General features: G+C 45.9%; 1 protein-coding gene across 4 annotated transcripts in view; it reads left to right on the forward strand.

The window, feature by feature from the left end:
- Nucleotides 1–22,216, forward strand: part of LOC119436549 (E3 ubiquitin-protein ligase UBR4-like) — a 465,665-nt gene that overhangs the window by 332,146 nt on the left and 111,303 nt on the right. For all 4 annotated transcript variants that reach the window (XM_037703422.2, XM_037703424.2, XM_037703425.2 and 1 more), the window contains 2 exons: nucleotides 12,943–13,239; nucleotides 19,168–19,401. In XM_037703422.2, the coding sequence (XP_037559350.1) occupies nucleotides 12,943–13,239; nucleotides 19,168–19,401 (531 nt within the window). The remainder of the gene's footprint in view (nucleotides 1–12,942; nucleotides 13,240–19,167; nucleotides 19,402–22,216) is intronic.

Here is a 22,216-nt window from a genome sequence, read left to right on the forward strand (position 1 = left end):
TCAGAATGATTGCCTCTTTTGAAAACCGGATTTTTTTTTACAATCTTAGTCATTACGAATTCTACGAAGGGACTGGGTGAATATTATTTGCAAGATGTGAATTGTGACTGTGTTAGTACTTTTGAGAAACTTAACAGGGATATTGTTGGGTCTTGAAGCACTTGAAGTTTTAAAGTTGTCGAATGAGGTTCGCAATTGCCTGAGGTGTGATGGCAACCGGCAGCATCACGCTGAAACATTGTCTAGGTGGTACTGGTACATCCTGGGCAGCATTAGAGGTAAAAACTGATGAAAAATAGGAGTTCATGACGTTAGCTCGCTGATCAAATAGAACGTCTGAGCCATTCGGATAGACGAGTATAACGTTATGCGACTGATTATTTGGTTTTCCAATATTTCAAAATTTTTTATGGTTTACTTTAAGAATGTTTTTGAGAACCTCAGGGTGAAATTTTTTTCGAATGTCTCGGACGGCAATTTGAATATTTCTCCCATTTCATTGCTGAACTTCTTGTGAGCTGCTTGAACCAACCTATTTTTCTTTCGTGGTAATGTTTTCAGTCAGTTAGAATACCACGGCTTGCCTGCGTTGCCGCAAATGTACACCAGAGGGGCGTATTTGTCATTTTGAATTTTCTGTTTGAACAGCACCCAGTTTTCGTTAACAGATCTAGAAAGGGCCAACTGGTGAAGGTGTGTATAAAACGATTCTAGTTTTGAGTTAATGGCTGAGAGTTATGTGCCCCTACTGGAACATTCGCCCCATAGTCTACCTGGGCTGTGGTTTAGCAGTGAGTACTTCAAGAAACATACAAAATGATAGTAACAGTGTAAAGGCCATTCACTGTTTACTTTGACAAGTGTCCAAACTGTTATTTGCAGATACATTGTGTAACTGGTTGGAGTCATTAAGGAGGACCATTAGATTTACAGAATGGATACCAAGAGAAGGGAAGCGCAGTCGAGGACGGCAGAAAACTAGGTGGAGTGATGAAGTTAGGAAATTTGCTGGCGCAAGTTGGAACCGTCTAGCATAAGACAGGGGTAATTGGAGATCACAGGGAGAGGCCTTCGTCCTGCAGTGGACATAAATATAGGCTGATGATGATGATGTGCGCCTGATTTGTTTGTTAGATGCAGTTTCTGCCCCCGAACTAAAAACGTTTCACTTTATAATAACTGCATGCTGTACAAACCACAGGATGTTGAAAACAGATTTTCCAGTTCAGCCTTCTTCGGTCAGGATTCTCCGACGCGCCCTCCCGTTTTGTGGAAATCGTATCCCCACAGATATAAATTTTTTTATTTTTTTTTCCTAATGCACCATTCGATATTACTCCTTTCCAGGGCAAAAAGGTGGTGTTACTGTTGAACCCACTTATAACGATACCGGTTTTAACAATATATTGGTTATAAAAATGAGAAGCTGCTGCACAGTCAACTTTTGTATGTTTTCTATGGTGAAATAATCTGCTTGCTACAATGCCCCCATGCAGCATTATTGGTTATAACGATGGAGTCTCGCTACTGGGTGTCCGTGCCAAAAGGGAATGAAATGTGCACTCCTTGAAAAGAAAAAAAGAAATTTAAGCCGTTGCACGCCGCCGCGTGCTGTTTTCCATCCTTCTCCGCATCGCCAGCCTCGCGCTTCTCTGCCCCGTTGCCTTCCACCCCTCCGAACACGTATGGGCTGCGCCCATAGCTCTAGGCTGCGCTACTCCGAAACACGAATGGACCGTGCCAACTGCGCTGATAGCGCTGGGCTGGCAGAGCGCCGCAAATGCGACGAAATAGAGCTAAAATGGCGTTAGCGTCCACCGAAACGAGCGATCAGTGAAAATCGTACTGGAATGACAGCAACACCGGAACGCTTCGTGCCTATTTAGTGCTTTGCGGTTTCCTTCGTGCCTTGCGGTTACCATCGCGCATAGCACTGCGTTGGCCGATAGCCTTCATGACTGCGTAGTCGCCATCCATGATCGCATCGATAGCGGCCGCGATTTCGTTCGCAGTTGCAGCAAACAGTAGTTTCGTTTTGATTCAGTGCGTGTGTCGGCCGCGGGCCTTCTGAACCGCAAGGTTGCCATCTATGATCGAGACAACAGCGGCCGCGGTTGCGGCAAATAGGTTCGTTTTTACTTACTGCAAAGCTGTCGAGGATGAAGAGCATCTACATCGCGATGGGTGGCGACCTGGCGACACAGGCGAAAAAATAATCAGGATGTGCGCGCAGTAGTGAAAAGCGTGTTTCAGATGAAGACGCGCACCGCGGCCGCACTGTCAAAGAAGTCGCGAGGTCTTCGGTGCTGCGAGCGCTGATCACTCACGAGATGACAAGAATTGCAGCTTCCCACACTGCTTTTGTGCAAAATAGAAATAGGATTCTGCTGATTCATTCTGTAAATAAAAGCGTGTTGACGTAGAAAGCATTGGTTTCTTTTCTTGATACCCTTGATAATTCGGACATTTTTTCAGTTCCGTGGAATCCGAATTAACGAGGTTTTACTATAGCAGTGCCATTCTTGAACGCTGATAGCCTCAACTTGTTATGCGCGATTAGAGTTAAATGGGTAAATTAGTCAACACAACCAGCAGCCAGATGGAGGAAGGTGGTGGGGAGGTGCACTGGCCTCCCCACCATTGTAGTTTTCTCACAACTCTGCCATTCACATTTTTTTTTTTTCATGCAACCCGGTTATAACAATGGAATTTTCGTGGCACTTGAGTATTTATAAGTATGTTCGACTGTATTGTCAAAGGGAAATCTTAGAAGTATGGTATGTTAATGATTGTCGCTACCAACACTTTACACCAACGGTTCAGTAGAATATGCAAGTTGCAGTATTAATTTTGCACACTCTCTGGTTAGACACTGCGTCACCAGATGTCGCTGCCACCATTGTTGCTGCTTTTTTCACATTTTAGTGAAAGTGAAGCAACACTGGTCGGACGTCGATTCGCGGCGCGAGCTGTAGCTTTTTTAGGCGGGCCCCAGGCATTCAGGAAGCAGGATTAAGTATTGAATGTAACGAAACACCAGTAAAGGGCAGAATTAGACGACCAAGAGTCAAGAAAAGACGCAGAAAGGATAAGAATAGAGAAGGTAAAATTTGCTACATTAACATGCAGGGTGGTCGCAAGCAGGAAGAATGGCTGGAAATTCAAATGCAGCTGAATGATGAAGGGATTAACGTGTACGCCTTGACCGAAACGCATCTACGGGATTTGGAGCAGCTGCCTGTTAGTGATAATTTTGTATGGGAAGGGTGCAACAGAATGACCGAGTCAAGGAAAGGCGGAGGCATACTAATTAGGCGAGGTCTGAAGGGGCGAAGAGTAAACGAGACATGTAAAAAGCATTTATGGATTAGCGGCACGTGGCAAGGTAAAAAGATGTAGCTGGGAATAGCTTACCTATGGACAGGTAGTGATAGCAGAGAAAAAAGTAAGGAATTGGTTGATTGCATTAGAAGCGATAATAATGAGTTCAGTGAATCGGGCCAGGTGATATTAGTGGGAGATATTAACGCGCACATGGACTATTTAGACGGATATACTGATTACAACGGCTCTCTAGTGCTGGATCTGTGTGATGAACAGAACCTTGTATTGTAGTTAACAAGGAGAATAAGTGTCATGGACGTGGCAATGCGGAAACAGGCAGTCATGTATCGACTACGCCTTTGTCTCAGAAATGGTCTACGAACAACTAGACCAAATGAAAATAAATGAAAATGGAAAAAAATAGCCTGAGAAGCGATCATAGACGTTTAGCATTAAAGTTTGGGCGAGATACCAACGCAGAACATGAACCAATAGCCTCAGAATTTTTAAAAATGAAAGACGAGCTAATAACAGAGATCGGAAACTACATAGAGAAGAAAATTGAGGCTTTTCCTACAGCAGTCTGGGAATATAAGGAACTGGTGGACGTTATGCAGCATGAAATAAGGCAGACATGGCAAAACAATTATTGGATTGGAAAGAGGAAACCACATAAGTGGTGGAACAAGGAAATAAAACAAGCTATAGAAGAGCATAAAGAAGCATCTAGGGCTCATCGAGAAGCCAAAAAGTTGGGATTATAAGAAAAAGAGGTGCTCCTTAGATGAAATACATACCGAGAAAAGAAAAGGATGGTGAGTGAGCTCGTGCAAGAGAAAATTAAATGCGCAATTGAACGTTGGGTGCATAACATTCACAAAAGAGACAGAGGTGCCTCAAAAAGATTCTGGAACCATATAAAAGCACTCGGAGCTCCAACTAAAAACTTGCAAACGGCTATAAAGGATGAAGACGGTAACATCTACAAAGGAGATGATGCGCTGTGGTACATCACAGATGTTATTAGGGATAACTTCGGCACGAGAAAAAGCGTAGTTCAGACAACAGATCCAGCAACAGCAGAGAGGCCTGAGAGATCAAAATTTAGCATAGAAAGCTTTTATTTGAAAAAGGCAGCAGAAAATGTCCCTAACAACACGGCAGCAGGACCCGATAAAATCGCAATATTGCTAATCAAAAACCTCGGTCCAAAAAGCAAGGCACTGCTGACTAATGCCATAGAGCAAGTGATTAGAACAAAGAAAATTTCTATTGAATGGCGTGAAAGCAAGATGAACCTCATCTACAAAGGCAAAGGAGATAGGGATAAGACGAACTCGTACAGGCCAGTTACAGTAGCGTCAGTGATATATAGCATGGCAATGCAATCCATAAAATTAGAACTGTCGAAGTGGGTGGAGAAAAACGATGTATTGGGGGAACAACAGAATGGGTTCAGACCAGGCAGACGCTTAGACAATAAAATGTTTGTACTAACTCAGTGCATAGAGATCTCAGTAGCTTAGAAAAGACCTTTATCGATAGCATTTCTAGATATTAAAGGAGCTTATGACAACATAAACAGGGAATTGTTATGGGATATTCTTCAGCACGAAGGCATAGATGACGATTTCGTGGAGCTGCTGAGGAGATATATAAGACAACCAAGTACAAGTGGTATGGGAAGGTCGAAAAGGTAATGAAATGGTGGGAATTCACTAAGGCTTGAAGCAAGGATGTCCTCTGTCACCATTGTTGTTCATGCTTTACGTTAAGGGTATAGAAAAACGGCTGGAAAGCAACGAATTAGGTTTTGATTTATCCTAAATGCGTAATGGACAAATGGTGCAACAGAAGGTCCCTGGACTGATGTACGCAGACGACATCATGCTACTAGCGGACAATAAAAAAGATTTACAGATACTTGCGAATATCTGTGGGAATGCAACGACAAATCTAGGCCTTGGGTTTAGAACAGAGAAATCAGGAATTATGATCTTTAATGAAGAGACAAGTAACTTCGTGGTGACAATTCAACAGCAAGTAATACCCATAGTGAAGCAATATAAGTACCTCGGTGTACACATAAACGAAGGAAAGAATTACTCAAGCAACCACCAAGATAATCTGAAAATAAAGGGGAAGCGGAATGGCAGCAATAATGAAACACAGAGCACTGTGGGGCCACAATAAGTATGAGGTGGTGCGTGGAATCTGGAAAGGAGTAATGGTGCCAGCGCTAACATTCGCAAATGCCATTATATGCTTAAAATCGGATATATTGGCGGGTTTGGAAGTTAACCAAAGATCAGTAGGCCGGTTGGCTTTGGGAGCCCACGGTAATACCACAAATGAGGCAGTGCAGGGTGACATGGGTTGGGCCTCTTTTGAAGTCAGAGAAGCACAGAGCAACATTAGTTTTGAAGAAAGGCTCAGGAACATAGATGAAAATAAATGGGCGGCTAAAGTGCACAAGTATCTGTACATGAAAAGCGTGGACACTGAATGGAGGAAAAGGTCAAGTAAGTTGGAAACCAAGTACACGATAATCGAAACTGGAAATAGACAACCAGGAGTCATCAGAAAAAAAGTGAGAGACCATGAATTGGATGCAAAGAATGGAAACAGAAAGGACAATGGAGATTTACAAGAATGAGAAGAAAGAAATTAGAAGGGAAAATCTGTACGATAACACAAAGGGCAGTGCCTTGCTATTTGAGGCTCGAGCCGGTTGCCTAAGGACCAAAACATACTGTAGCAAATATTCGGAACTAGATGAGGCATGTGTATGCTACAGTAAAGATCCAGAGACCACTCAGCACATCCTAATAGAATGCGACGGTATCCACCCAGCGAAAACCGTAGGTAAGGTGCAACTCCCAGAAGCACTTGGGTTTAAAGTGGAAGGAAACATCAACAGATCAGTCGTAGAGATAAGCAAGAGACGATTAGAGTACTGGTGGAAAAGAGGCAGGGAAAAGATAGATACGACCGGATCTCTTAAAATCATAGGTAGCGGTACAAGGTTAATTTTTGAAAAAAGAAAAAGAATGAGAGGTATACAGAAATGCTAGATAAAGAACATGTATTGACCCTTTTCACGGTGATCCCGTGGGCGCTGCCATGTTTGATCACGTGGTGACGCGTCCATTGCTTGCCTCAACTGCCTCCGTTGCCTCCTTGTTTACAATGGAAGTGTATGACGCCGGTGCGGCTTAGAAAACCTCTGTTTTCGGAGATATTGTAGACGGTGACTAGGTGGACGACACGAAGCTTTCATCACAGCTTCAGAGAACATGCAAAAGCGCTTTTGGAGCTGATTAAGCTATGTCCAAATGTTGCAAGCAGCGTATATGGTGTTTGTTCTAAAAGCGGGGCTAAATATGTATTCCAAGCTATCCAAAACATTCAGATTATGAATTCAGTCAGGATTAGTGTGTCTTGCTCTTTGTTCTTTATTCGGCAAATATTTTGAAGCAGTGGCTTGTCAGTTTCTGACTCAGTGAAGCTCCTCTGTGCGGCCACTATCTGATTATTTTCTACCTAATCGCTCGCGGGTGTGCTCAGTTCCAATAGATTTGTTCTTGCTGCACACAAGGCTTGAAACGTAGCTGTTTTGTACATTGTAATATCTTGTAGCAAATATATGTTACAGTTAGTAACTCGCTTACTCTTGTGGACCGTCACGAAGCATTCAGTTTCGACCATTCGTGCACCATATGTGTAGTCCGTCATTTAATGTGCGTATTCAGTGCACATATATTCTAGTGTGCGCCCATTCACTTATTCTTGATACGTCGGCGATAGAGTGGGCGTAAGTTTTCCTGCCACTTGGGACAGATGTGTATAGATAACGTGTGCGAAACTTACTATGACAGGAAGCGGCGCTACTCCCTTTGTCATTGTTTAACGAGTGGTACTCACTCTTGCCAACGTTCTGGTGATGAAGCCCTTTCTTTGAAGGTTAGCGATAAAAGGCTGGCAGATGAGCAAATTTCTGTATCCTCAAGGAAAGCTGTACATCACGAAGTGCCGGTAACACGTTCGGACAGTTGCGGCAGCGGTCCGCGAACTTGGCCACACAGATTCATTCCATTCCTTAACATGCCAGTCACTATTTTTGCAGCCAACTACTGCACAAGTCTTCAATCCACATGATTGAATCTAGCGTGATTGGAGCAGAGTGTGTTAGGGAAAACTCAGTTGCATTTCCGACAGCTTATCGCACAGAAGCAAGGTAGAAGCGGTAATGGTTTCGTATTCGTGCGCGGTCGCTGAGGAGAGGTATGGCGTGCCACCGTGAGCGCCATCTCGTTTCTCTAAAACAAACTGCTCCGCGAAAAGGGTCAGTAGTATACCTGATTAAATCAAGCAGGCTAGGTGACAATTTTTCGCTGCCCCGTTTCAAAGGGGATGCCAATAAATCATCATCATCTGCCGTACACCACTCTGGTTACCCGATTAACCGCAAATGGTAAGAAGTTTGCAGATGCGCTAAAACGCCAGGATCATACTTGCTTAGGGAACTTCTGCCCAGCGAAGCGTTATGATGATATAGCAATGCACAGGTTTCCCACCGAATTTGCACCATACTAGCAGACAAAACAGGGCAGGAGCATAGATGGCATGGTAGATGGTGCAGCAGTATGCATCACAGGTCTGTGCACTCATGTGACCATTGCTGCTTCTAAGCATGCGTCATACATCACGGGTCACAAAGCACTTTTCGAAAACAAAATAGCTACTAGTCAATAGCTACAGCACAAAAAGGCGGCTGTGGCGAAGCTGGCCGCTTTTTATTTATTTATTTATTTATTTATTTATTTATTTATTTCCAGCACAGGCGCCCAGTAGCCCAAGATAATATTGTTATAGCCAATAATGCAGCATGGAAACATTGAAGTGAGTGGTTTATTTTACCATAGAATACACACAAAAGATGAGGGTGCAGCAGCTGCTCATTGTTACATCCAAGTATTATTAAAGCTGGTAATGCTATAAGTTGGTTCTACTGTACTTCTTTCTGTCTAGTTAAACTGTTTGAATGTTTGTCCAAAATGTTTGAATGTTTGTCCCCTCTGAAATTTTTTGTGCAACCCAGGTTTATCAATTATCAGTTATAACAATGGGATTTTCTTGGCACTTGAATATTGTTATAAGTGGGTTCAACTTATTGACACACTTGTAGCTAACCACTGCGAAAACTGATTGGCAAGGACTGCATTGAAGTTTTGAGCTTAAGTTTGTCCAACTTTTTTGTTTTGACATCACTCATGTTCCACCCGCCGTGGTGGCATAGTGGTTAGGGCATTGCGCTGCTAAGACCGAAGGTGCGGGATCAAATCCCAGCCGTGACGGCCGCATTTTGATGGAGGCAAAATGAAAAAATGCCTGTGTACCTTGCAGGTGAATGTTAAAGAACACCAGGGGGTCGAAATCAATCTGTAGTCTCCCTGCTACGGCGTGCCTCGTAATCATATTGTGGGTTCGGCATGTAGAACCCCACAATTTAATTTAATAATTCTTGGAGAGGGTTTTCAGCTGCAATATTACGGCTGTAGTATAAGTAATAAGTTGATAACGTTAGTTGGGCCCACATGAAAATACTTTTTACAGTGTAGACCCCTTATAACGTAAGTCGCCGGAGTTGCGAATATCCACACTATAAGTGGTACCGCACTATAACCAAAACAACTATTTTATTGCGATAATGGACACTCCAGGCGCGTTTCTGCCACCGCTGTCATTGTGCTCTAGGTTCCGTATTCGCTTCCTAAATAAATTAACAAGCACGGTGCCGCGCGCACCATTGCGCACACAAGCAAACATGAACACATCTCGCTCGTTGACCATGGAAACAAACTGTCAAAACGCTCGAGTGACGAAGCGCAGCGAGCGAATTGACCTTCGGGCTATCATGCCTCTCGCTTCAACGCGAACTATAAGCGGCGAAAGCACGGCGCGCGGCAGACTTTCCCCCTCGCAGATTGCTTTCAAGATAGGGCCAAGGTGATCGTATCGCCGAAGTAGATCGTCGCAGATTACGTCCTGCTTCAGTCCACTGAAACCGTTCCGCATTGCTTTGCTGGCGAAAATAGTCTACTTCTGTTTGCGCCAGTCCCGAACGCAAGTTTCGGATTCTCCGAACGCCCGTGATGCGGCCCGATTTCCGTCCCGTTTCCGCACACATGATCACTTTCCTTTTAAATGCGGCATCATGATGAACTCGGTACTTCATGCTGATAGAGCAGACGCAGAGAACGTGAAGACAGACAGCAGACTATTGCCTAAGCACGTGTACTGCAGCACATGGAGGAAGTTACGGTAGCTAGGCTCGAGAGTAGCTAGGCTTGACGCGCGTGCGAGGCGGCCATTTTGAAATGCCAACGGCTATATGGTAACACAGATTTCGGGTCGCACTCAATTCTAACGCGCACGCAATTTTTGGACCTGTTTTATCGGAAAAAAAGTGCGCGCTAAATTCCAGTAAATACGGCATTTGTGGCTTGAGGGGAGCGTTTTCAGTCTAGGTTCACTGCCGAACTTCCAGGCAGCCACACTGTAACCAGTATTTCGTGTCCCGCAACTGCACTATAAGCGATACGCATATACATATAGTGCTATGGGAGAATTAACGGGAGTCTGAAAAGGACCGTATTATATCCAGTCCTGCACTATAAGCAGTTTAAGTGGTCTATACTGTATCTCCTCCGTGGCCATCATATGTCCTTACAGCAGCGATTTTCGCCCGAAATAATGTGGTTGACTGTGAAATAATGTGAATGGCTTTCATGTCGCTAGTAAATTTAGAAGGCTGCATTCTCCACTCTTGCAAGCATAATGCTTTTAAGGTATGGACAGCTTCATTCTGGCCTCCAAACTAAGAGCAGCACTTGCTGCACCTAATAAAGGTGTTCCAGAGGACAGGATTCTTTTCTGAACGTTCTATAGGAGCCTTCTCGTAAAGTAACTGGCTGTGAACATGGAGGACATGCACTTCAGCTTCCTTGCTGAAGCATCCTATGGGAAGCGCATGCAGTCTTCGCACAGAGAAAAACTGCTTACAATAGCCACAAAACTTGTCTATTGGATTACCATCACTCATTTCTATAGTGCTGGTTGGACAATGCAGATTATCTTCCACAATTATTGTGCGAATTCTTGAATAAGTCAATCAAAAGACTGTACATATTAGTTTTGGCAGATTGTATCGTTAGGTATGGCAGGTATGATATGCAACGTTTTGCTTGTTTTCTTATGTTCCCCACAGTTTTTTTCCGAGGTCATAAAAAATGTCAGGTTGAGGAAAAAGGCCCCAAGTTTCTCTGAAAAATTGCCAGACGGCCCTATGGCCCTACCAAGCAGCTGAAATGCTGAAAAAAACCCTACATGTAAAGTAATTACCGTATAGTTCGCAACATTTATTACTACCATATTATCCGGTGTACAAGTCATGCCCCCCTAAAGACAGCCACTTTTCCAGAAAAGTGAATATGTAAGTGTCGCATTTTTGTATAAGACGCACATGTTGACGCATTGCGGGTTCGCACGCACGTATCCACGTCGCAAAATGCCGCGCTTACTCGTTTCTACACACCGCTGATGTACTGGAGATTTTGGCCACCCAAGACATGAGGCAGCCGATACCAAAGGTGAGCTAAAAGCAATATTGGGCAAGCATCTCGCTCTCCAAACGTTCATTTGCGCTCTCGCTATCTCTGCCTTTGTCAGCGGTTGTCCGCACGGCAAGGCAGGAGTGCAAATTGAACATCGCCTACTCAGTGATGTGGGAGCCAAAACAAACGTTCGAAAAGTGAGATGCTTACGCGGTCTCACACCATCGGCAATATAATGGAGGAAGGGCCAAAACAGTACATCCTATTTCACACCGTCTGCACATGCATAGGCGCATAGAATGCGAGCTTGCGCGCGTCGACAAGCATGCGTGCTTTGAGTGCTGCCGTGTAACACCTGCCACCTTCAGTAAACTCCATATATAAGTCACATTGTTCTACAATACACACTGAAAAAAAACTTTGGGAAGAAACCATGTCCTATACACCGGAAAATATGGTACTTCCGTCTGCTGTAAAATGCTTGAACATGTGGTTTACTCTCGACCACTAAGTACAGCATAGACCGCTTATAACGTATATCACCGGAGTCATGAATTTCCGCACTTTTGAGCGATACTGCACTATAACCAAAACAAGATTTTTCAAAGGCGTGTATGCTCAAAACATTGACGCTGCACTAAGCTGCAATTTTGGCCGCTGACTCCCGATGAGACGACGCTGGTTAGGCCAAGCGGGCGGGGGTGTGACGGGAAGCTCACCCTTGATATAAGTTTGTAGATGAATACACGATCTCGCACGCGATCACACACACAGGCTTCACTAACAGCTGCGCGCATGAAGGGGGGTTCACGGGCGATCAGCTGGCAACTACTGCAAAAACTACTTGCAAAAGTTAATATAGGAACGTACAGCGAAAGCTCTATTGTGGGCAATGTTCCGAAATTATGAACATGTAGAACACAGTTTAAACTGACAGCCTCACAGAATCAAGGTCGCATGCGCAATATCTGCACTTCCCGACGACGTTCAAACGCGAAATGCACGCTTGGCCTCGACCAATTTTTCCGTGTGGCTGGAGCTTGTGGGGTCTTAAACATGCCTTTGCAAAGGAACAACACAGTAGTGCAAACAAGAAAAAAGGCATTTATTTCGCCTTTTATACACCAGTCTAGCCAGCAGAATTACAATCAATCGTACATGCCAAGCGGTGCTGATGAATCGACGAAGCCCAACTCGCCATGACAGGATATCGAGCAAATATGTTTGCCCCCATACTGGACATCAATACCTAATCGTTTGCGTCACAAGAACGCTGCCGTGTTGGAACGATCGTGTTTGTACATCCCGGTGTTCTGCTCCGAAGCATTCCTCGGGACGGTCTGGAAGTGTGCCAGCCGGTGTGCGAAACGTCTGCACACTCTGGCGACCCCAAGCCAAAGAGGAAGAGGCTAATCCCTTTTGTGCCCAAAGTTGTTAGATGGTGTCAGCAGCGCAACACTCGCGCCATCCCTTGTACTATTCTGCAACCACACCAACCTGCGGAGGCGCTTAGCTACATGGTGAAGCCGCATGAAGGAGATGCAAGAGCCATGTGCCTGCTGAGCTAGCACGCTGCCACTGCTTCTATTTTATTCCCTCCGTTCCTTGTTTGTTCACGCGCTCCTCGTCTCATCCTCCTCCACATCGCCTTAATCGCTCTCCCCTCTGCCAGCGCACCTCGTTGACAAGCACGCTTGCTGTGTTGCTCATCTGCAGGATTTTTCGGCAACCGCATTATAACCGGTATTTCGTCTCGCGCGGCTGCACTATAAGCGGTATGAATATACCTTTAGTTGTATGGGAAGGTAAACAGGAGTCAGAAAAGACCGCATTATATCCGGTCCTGCACTATAAGTAGTTACATCATAAGTGGTCCGAGCTGTACATCTGAATTTGTTTGGGAATTCGTACTGTTTTACAAGAACTGTGCTTGTTTACTTTTGCATTATGAACACTTAATGTTTAACATTTCTGGTGCAATCAAATGCCTTTGTGCTTGCAGGTAGTGCTAATGCTCAGCTCAGATTTGGACAGCGAGGATGAAAGAGATCGTGCAACCCTGGACAATCTGCTGAGCAGCTTGATTGGTGAGCTAGACCGAAATGTGGCCCGCGTAGTGGAAAGGAGCCCATCCTCTGAGGAACAGCTCATTGTCATGCGCCTACTCAGTATCATGATGTCACGCATCAAAAGCTCAGCCAAGGCATCTGGCCCCAGCGACCCTACTTGCCAGAACTACTGCAGCACTTCAGCTGCAGTGGCCCTACATGCCAGTGGCATCGTGGACCACTGCCTACAGGTAGGCTTGCTTCTCATGTTTGGTCTTAGTGGTAGTGCGGAAGAGTACGATGTCATGATATAATTTCCTAAGCACTCTTTTTCGTCTACTTGAAATGGAACTCGGAAGGGTGTTCGTCTCTTGGTGCCATTTGAATTCATAATTTCATAAACTAAACCGTTTCAATAGGCACGAGTGAATGAACGGTGTGCTTATGCGCACAGTCATCGTGCACTGAACTCACTTCTGCCGCTGTTATGAACGTTTTTATTAAGTGCATAGCCTCATGAATGTACATGAGAAATGGGATTTCGTGCAAAAAATAAATACATCTAAAGTAATGAACTTAGTAAAACTGGCATTTTATTGCCTTATCGAAATTTCAATATATTGTGAATCGACTCTTTATGCAAATCAATACAGTCGCCAATGGACTTTTTTTTTTTTTTACGCTGAACGGTCCGGTCCGACTGCCGTAAAAGGCAGTCGGAAAAAACAAATTTTAATGAGAAAAAATACAGTGGAACCTCCATTATACGTCCCCCGGTAATGCGACGACCCGCATTTTGCGACGAATTGGTTTGGTCACAGCAAAGCTCCCTTAGAAATAATGTATTAAAAACCTCGATTATATGACACAATTTGACGCTGACCCCACCTTGTACGACGCATCCCTGGTACTGTCCGAGAAAAAAAAAAAAAAAAGAGCCCTAAGCAGACGCAGGCTGGCGCGTGGGAGCACACTGCAGTTGGCTGATAACGGGTGTGCAATACACGACATGTGATGCGAGGGGCGACTTTTCACTCGCGCGAAATAAAAAATAAAAATAAAACCGCGAATGTAATGCGAGATGAACGGAAAAAAGAAAATGGTACCGTTATTTGAGAAATCGCAATTCGGAAACTAGGGGTGCGATCTTGGTACGCGTTCCAAAATGGAACGGACCACCTCCGTTCCATTTTGGAACGCGTACAAGATCGCGCCCTAGTTCACTCATCGTCGTCTGTAGAGGAGATGGAGCTTTGCTTGTGCAGTATTCTCGGGCGATCACTTTCATAGTTTCACTTTTGCGAAATTTCATGTGACACGGCACTGAAAGCGTTCTCGACAAGCGTTTTCTGGTGCTGTCATAAGCTCACTATCAGCGCCAAGAGAGCTGTTCGCTGTATACTTCGAGGGGTTCGGTGCTGGGACGAGCCTTGCGAAAGCTAAACTATCTCCAAAAGTGATTGCCTGAGAATAGTCAAGCTTGTTTGAGATTTAGGTACTTATAAGACTGGCACAATTATTTCGTTCGGGGTCAGTACCAGGCCACTTCAAGTTGCACAGAGCCTTCCCAACTGGCCTCACATTTAAGCTGGTCCCGCCATTCGCAAATCGTCGACTCGTTGACGTCGAAGCACCAAGCCGTGGTGGACTTTCCCAGCTTCTCGGCCATTAAAATTGCTCGTCTCTTGAAGCGACCGTCATACTGAATGCACTGCCTTGCCTTAATGCCGCGAATGAACGGAGTCGAACTGCAAAAGGCCGTAGGGTATTGCAGCACCATAACCAGTCACAGGCACAGCAAAAACAGCGTCGATTCCAACCAAAAACAAGTTCAAACTTTGGTCGACTTGTCTATGGATTGGATCGACATGTAAGGTTACAGGTTGCCAACATAACGCTAAAAATCGTGGGATTTAGAATATTTGTTTTAAAATGGTTAATTTTGCCTTTATTCGACTGTAACGCCAGGGTCGAGTTGAAGCAACGTAATTTATGAAGAAACCTCGCGTTACCAATCGAATAAGGGCGGTAATTTTTTAATAATTTAGTCTGCCTTCCATGGAGCAGTGCAGATTCGTGCGGCGGACTTATTCAGGCGTCCTGTACCCGTTTTTCGGCAAGACTGAGCATCACTATCTATATTCTTAGTTTTTCGATTATACGATGCCCGGAATATATGACGGTTTTGCGTGGTCCCCTCAGTCATATAATCAGGCTTACACTTTATAGATATATTTTTTTTTTATTATAGCGCCGTGCTGTCAGCGCACTTGTGCAGTGAATTGCGCGTGAACGTGCCCAGCCACGTGTCTGTTACAGTACCAACAATATGTCGTTTAAACGGCCGATCGTCATACATGAGCAACGAACCAGGCAGACTGCTGTGTCGGTTATCGGAACTGACTTCCTGTTGGAACCAGTCATCATCGCTTCTCGACCACCCTAAAAGGTCTGCTTATCTCTTCTTCTATGCTGCAATGCGCTTTGACGCCTCGCAGTCAGACGTCCTTTCATTCTCGGTCCTTCCGGCACCTGCATCGGAGACTGCCGACACTACACACACTGTTTCGAAAGTGGCTTTCACCTTGTAGAACATCAGAGTCCATTCCCTATCACGTGTAACCGTGCGAGCAAGTATGAAACACGTTCAGCGCAGACCCGCTAATCGCACAGCAACGAGTCTTGCGTGTAAGTGCCAGTGTGGATATGGCGTGCGGTGTTTTTTGTTAAATTCAAATGTAATGTAAAGATCCATAAATATCCGTAAAGGTTGGAGTCTGAATCATTTTGCGCGTTTGCGGAATCCCAAAATGCCGTTCGCGGAAAGCCTTTGTCTTCAACAAGATAAACCTGGAGGTGCAACACCTCCAGTTCGCCTTCCCATCCCCAGCCCCACTCAGTGAAAAGATTGAGTGTCATCCACACTTACTTGTGGAACGCGTATCAGACTGGGAGGCCTTTTGCGTTATTGGAGCAATGTGGTCATATCTCTTCCCGATAACAAATGGCCACAGTTTGCACAAGCCATCCATATGCGCAACGAGCAAAACTGAGAGCACCCTGCTAATTTTTCCACCATGGCATGTGCTGCCCTTCAGATTCAATCTCTTGTTTGACAGCATCTGCCAAAACAGTGCCGTTTCAAATTTTTCTTCAGGCACTGTTGTACACACACTGCACAACATAAGATGAGCCAAACAGGCAGGTAGCAGGCTCTATGTTGCACCAGCACAAGTGGCTGTAAAAAAATATGCACTAGTTTAACTAAAGGTAAAATGATGCTTCCCATTGATCACTCACGGCAAATGGCCTGAATTGCGCATGAACTGGAGATGTATTCAACGGGTCCCCACAATTTTGACCAGTCTTATGATGCCCCGTTTATTCTGCATCACCGTGATGCAAACTGCTATTTGCATGTCACTTCATAAGAACTTGCACTAAATGCCGGTGGTCACTAGGGACCATGTGATGGGCATATACATGATGTATTAAAGTAAGTCTTGCCAGTTCCCTGTTGTGGGATCTCAAATGTGCTTTTGGGACAAAATAACAACACAGTAGTAAAAAAAATCAAAAGGGCATTTATTGCACCTTTCATACACTAATGCCTGCTAGCCGAATTACTACCCATAGAACATGCCGATGGGTGCGCAACAAATGCAGGATGTTCGACTCCCCGTGACCGAATAGCAAGTTGTCACACACCCCGTGAACGAGGTGCCAATGCCGGACCAAATTTCAAAGCCGACTTATCAGCTTCCGAAAATAATCCCACGGAAGCAAGGACAATTAGTAAAGGGCGCTCTGGTGTACCAGCGAACGCCGGTTGCTGTCCAAAGACCGAGTCAGAGCCCAGAGTTGTCAAAACACAACAAAATATATTCTTCACACAAGGCAGTTACACACACATGTGCACACTTGGGCTAAACACATCACAATACAATTCAGATGGGTATTCACAAAACACAGGAAACTACTTCACGACAAGTACTAAGAGTCGAACACGTAAAGTACAAAATGAATAGGAACACTAGGTGTCCAATCATATTCACCCGTGCTGGTCTTGAGCGTAGCTCGAGGCAAATCTCGAAGAAGGAACTTCTTCCGGAAATGGCAAACGCTTGATGAACTTGTCGACTAGCTTGCCGGGGAATCTCCTTCTTCCACAGACGATCAGTCTTCACGTTACATCTCTTCACCGGCGCAGTCCGATTCCTGCACGGTGCTTTTATAGCTTTGACCGGGGATTCTGGAACCTTCCTATAGGAGTTGTGATCCCTTAGCACGAACAAAGCCTGGGAATCTTCTAGTCAATTCTCGCATCTTCGATCTTCGACCGCCGCCGCCGGAGCGTCGTCAAGGGGGGTGGTGACTCATCCTGTTGGCACGCACTTACGCTGTGTGGGGTCTCACACATGTGCTCTTGGGACAAAGGAACGACAACACAGTACTGCAAACAATCAAAAGGGCATTTATTGCACCTTTCATACACTAATGCACACTAGCAGAATTACAACCAATAGAACATTCACATGGGCGCGCGACAAATCAAGGAAGTCCGACTCACCGCGATCCGATAGCGAGCGAATATGTTCGGCCCATGCTGCGACACCATCGCCTAGTCATTCACGTGTGCGGTCACGCGAATGGTGGCGCGTTCGAACGATCCGTGTTCGTCCATACCGGTGCCCCGCTCCGAGCCACCCGAGACGTCTCGCGAAGCGTGGATCGGCGCACGCGCGGGACTTCCGCGTCGCTCACCGATCCCAACCCAAAGAGCAAGCGCCCTCGACCTTTCTCCCCCAAGTTACCCCGCCGTTCGGCGGCGTTAGCATCGCGACACTCGCGCCATCTCCCGCAATGCGCCGCAACCACCATGACCGCCGCCGGGCTTAGCCACGCGGAGAAGCCGGACTACAGGAGACATGCGGGGAAAACAACATCAGGGGACGTGTGAGAGTCGCGCATCCCCACAGCTGTTGTTATCTTTCTCTCTCTCTCGACTCGCCGGGTGAGAAGGTGTCTCGGCACGCACGCTCTTTCTCTCTCTTTCTGGTTACTGTCACCTTCGCGTAACTGGTGGCTGCTTCGCGTCAGCTGTGAAAAGGCGGATGCGCTCTCCCCCTCTGTTGAAGCTGCCGCAGGGCCGGCGTGCTTCTTTCGCTGGCACAATTGTGTGACACACGGCGCGCACTTTGATTACGCGCGTTTTTATGACACGAGTGAATATGTTCGCTCTTGTGCTGGACACCAACGCCTAAACGTTCGCGTGTCACGCGAACGGTGTCCCATTTGAATCATCGTGTTCATCCATTCCGGTGTCCTGCTCCTAAAGCCTTTTGCAGGACGGTCCCGCGAACCTCTGGCAAGCGCGTGAAAGGTCCACACAGCTTCCCAACCCTAAGCCAAAGAGGGCCCTTTTGCGCCTGAGTAACCCCGTCGTAAGTGGCATTAACAGCGTAACGCTCGCGCCATCTCTCGTACCAGTCTGTAATTCACCCCAACTGCCACTTAGCTGTGCGGAGAAGCCGGATTACAGGAGATGAGAGAGCCATGCGGGGAAAATGTCAGAGGACGTGTGTGAGTCAAGTGTCCCCACACTGTTGAACACTTTGTGAATTATGGAGGGGATAATCTTAAATTTTGCTGTCTGTCCCAGTCATAGAAATTTATAAGAGATCCGGGAGCCTTCAGTTTTACTTTGGCAAATCAGTTCTGCAAGAACCCCGCAAGGTGGAGGACAGCATGAAAGAAATAATCGTGAAAGGGAAACTGAAAGGGAAAGCTTCAACGCTTTCTTTCTGAGAAATCTGTATAGGTTTCCTTTGTAGCTTCATGCTACAGTTTGATGAATGATAATTTTTTCTTTTAGTTTGACCTTACAGTATCAGCTTATTTTTCTGTATTTAAATATGGATGTCTCAAACTTTGTTGCTATTCCTTAAATTTGGTATATCCGGGCTTGTCTCCGCAGCATGGCATTGTTAATCTTTCACTGAACTGTTGGGGTTTAACTATGGTATAAGAATGCTAGTGACTTTATACTGTAAGCGGATGCACATTGTGCAAGTAGACACAACAATGTACACAGCCTTCTTGCGCAGTGCTGCCTTATGTACAATAAATAAATAAATGTAACTGAATGTGCTGCAATTTTACTCAATATTGATGTGCAGGTTCTGGGTACTCTGCTGGAGCACTGGAAGGCAGTGCAGAATGCTGATGCTGATTCATCTGGAGGCAGTTCAAGTGGAAACACTGGGCCTCCACTGCTGAAACCGCACCCTTCTTCTCCTCCCCCAGACATGTCTCCATTCTTTTTGCGTCAGTATGTCAAGGGACATGCTAACGACGTGTTTGAGGCTTACCCCCAACTTTTGACAGAGATGGCCCTACGCCTGCCATACCAGGTAATATGCAGGGTTGATTCAGTTTGTTTTCTGTTTTAAAGGGTTTGTTTTGAAAAGCTACCAAATGGTAGCATTATCTAGTGGCATTATCTTGTAGAGAAACTTTTGAACCTTGATGCTATCTGTTAAAATGGACTAACAGTCGTTGAGAACATGCATTGAGACTATGGTGCACATGAAAAGATGACACTTCACATTGTTTAAAACAAGCATGATTTTTGACAGTAAGAAATTATATTTTTAAATTGCTCCAGAATGTCACTGAGTGGGCCCAACCAGCCCACTCCCATATCCCTCTTCCTCTATTTTCTCTCTCTCCCTCATATAATACACACACACACACCTCTCTCTCCACACTGCCCACTTTCTCACCCCGCTCCTATATTTTGTGGAGACGCTGCTTTTTTTTTTTCTCTCTCCTTTTTTACATTGCTTGGGTATCTCACCCTACTGCCCGAACGCAACAGCCGGCGTGACCCCCCACCGGGAAGCTTTCAGGAAGGGGTGGGGCTAAAGTAAGCGGGCTAAATTAAGCGAAAATGTGCTTTCGAATTTCAATATTTACGTACTTCCGGAAGAAGCCAACTATCGTCTGTTCACACTCGGCCGCAGCTGCTCGCGTAGGAATTAAACCTCGGCCACCTTGCTTATCGCTGTCGTAGCCGTCGGGTCGCGATAATTTCGACTAGTTTTGAACGCTCAACTAGCCTCGAATCGCGCGAAACTTAAGGTCAGACCACATGCATGCTTGCCAGCATGTGCTCACTCCTGGCCGCTCCTGGTTAGACGCCTTGGCACACTTCGCTTCGTAATGAGCTCTTGATAGTGCTCAAAAAATGCACAAGTTGGATGTGACTTTTCGTCGGTCAAGCTGGTGCAGGACAAAGCCGGTCCACACCACATAGCACGGCTAGACTGGAGCATATTAGTGCGAACACGCACTCAAGCCCTGTCGTTTACAAAGCAAACGCTGCGCATCTGCACTATAGTTGCATGTAGCTCATGGAGGTGGGTTTGCACAAGGCTCACCCTACGAGCGACGGTCAGGAAAGGGCTCGACGCTCCTCCACTCCGCAATGCACAAAGGCACTACAGCAGGGATCGTCGACTCTCCGCCATGATGCAGAGAAGGCTCCGCAGTCAGATCGCCAACACACACAGCTTTATTCACCCAAGATACAGCGCAGTGCGACAGTTGGGGCGCTTACGGGCAAAGGCTTACCGCAAAACCAATCGAGTACATGCGCACGCTGCACTAGGGCTAACTGGGTAGCAATCCACCAAGCACGAGAACGAGGAGTCGCGAGAGCAAAGGTCCCACGTAGCCACCTCATCGCAGGTCTGTGAGCATCTGCCGTGGCGATGAAGCACTCTGCAAAAGAGAGCTCGGGTGGAGAGGGTGCCCGTGGGCCGCCATTCGGGAGGCCAATCAGGGCACATCCCGGTGATGTATGCTCGCGCAGTGTCTTGTCCTCATGTGAGAGAAGCACAGTTTGCGCGGTAAATTAGCTCAGCGCCCTAGTCATGTCTGCCATATTGCAATTGCGGCAGTGGTTCCCGGCGATCGAGCTAAGCACGACATGCGAGCTGGGGGACGAGGCGCGGGAAGGCACCTCAATTCCCACAAGTTGCAGTCTGCTACATAACGTAGATACCGCGGCTGCTGCGACGAGTCTGCTGGCTGAGCACACTGTGGCTCGCTGAGGACAACCACATTTGGCGCATTGTATACTCCAAAATCGGTAGTGGCGTATACATGAACATCCAAAATCAAATTTGAATGGTGTGCCAAGGTGACATTCAGTAGGCGGAGCCATGCCTAGCTCCTCCGTAGCCTTCACAGTGCAAGTTATTGAAGAAGAAGCGGAAGCACCACGAAGGAGATGTTAGATAGCCGATAACTCCACTTCTGTTGAACGCGTTGAAGTACTTTTTATGACCAAGTATTTCTGAAATAGCCTGTTTTAACTTCTAATGCATTTCTCGACTTCGATAAAAAGAGGTGCAGGGCCCCTTTAATCCGCATAAAGTGTATGGAAAGAGCATGTCATGGGTTGAACTGTGGGTTGACTCCTTTATGAAAAGTGTGAATGAATGTGTTTATGATGTGCAGCATTTATGACTGTATTTCAGGAGTTCAGCAATGTTAAAACGTAAGGAAATATTATACAGTAGCATCTCATTCATACGTTTATGAAAAGAATGCAAGAAAAAAAACGTACTAACCAGGAAAACATACAATCAAAATCCACTAAAGAATTTGGCAGACTCAACTGCAGTTGACATCTACGTAATACAAAGTGTTGCTCAAACCGTTGCCGCATGAGACACTTGACGCACGCCAGTGGGGCCTTTGCAGCCCAAGACGTGCATTGTCGTTTTTGTTGTTTCAGCAAGCTTATGTTTGTGCTCCTCGAATTCGTCCTGGGTCAACAGTCTCTTTGGGCGAAGCATCTTGAAGAGAAGTTTTGATGTGCCCACTCAGTGAGAGACTCACATCGTCCTGGTTGGGCCCGAGAGGCCTAAGGCGAGCTTTGTTGTTTTTCTATTGCATACCGTTTTAAGGCAGCAGCAGGAAATTGAAACTTAACTGAGCTGGTGGGCAACGCCAGAATACGATGCTGCCAGAGGAAAACATGACGCTCACTTCATGCCGCCTGCAGCAGCGAATGGTGCTGCATTTGGGTTATGGTCTATTAAATGCGTGCAGTACTCTTCCACCGTCACTACGCCACATGCGCGGTCAGACTGCTTGATAAATGAAGGTGCTTATCACGATAAGGTTGGTGGCAGCAGCTGTGGACGCAATGTGCGA

This window comes from Dermacentor silvarum, chromosome 1 (genome assembly GCF_013339745.2).
Source record: "Dermacentor silvarum isolate Dsil-2018 chromosome 1, BIME_Dsil_1.4, whole genome shotgun sequence".
Classification (NCBI taxonomy): Eukaryota; Metazoa; Arthropoda; class Arachnida; order Ixodida; family Ixodidae; genus Dermacentor; species Dermacentor silvarum.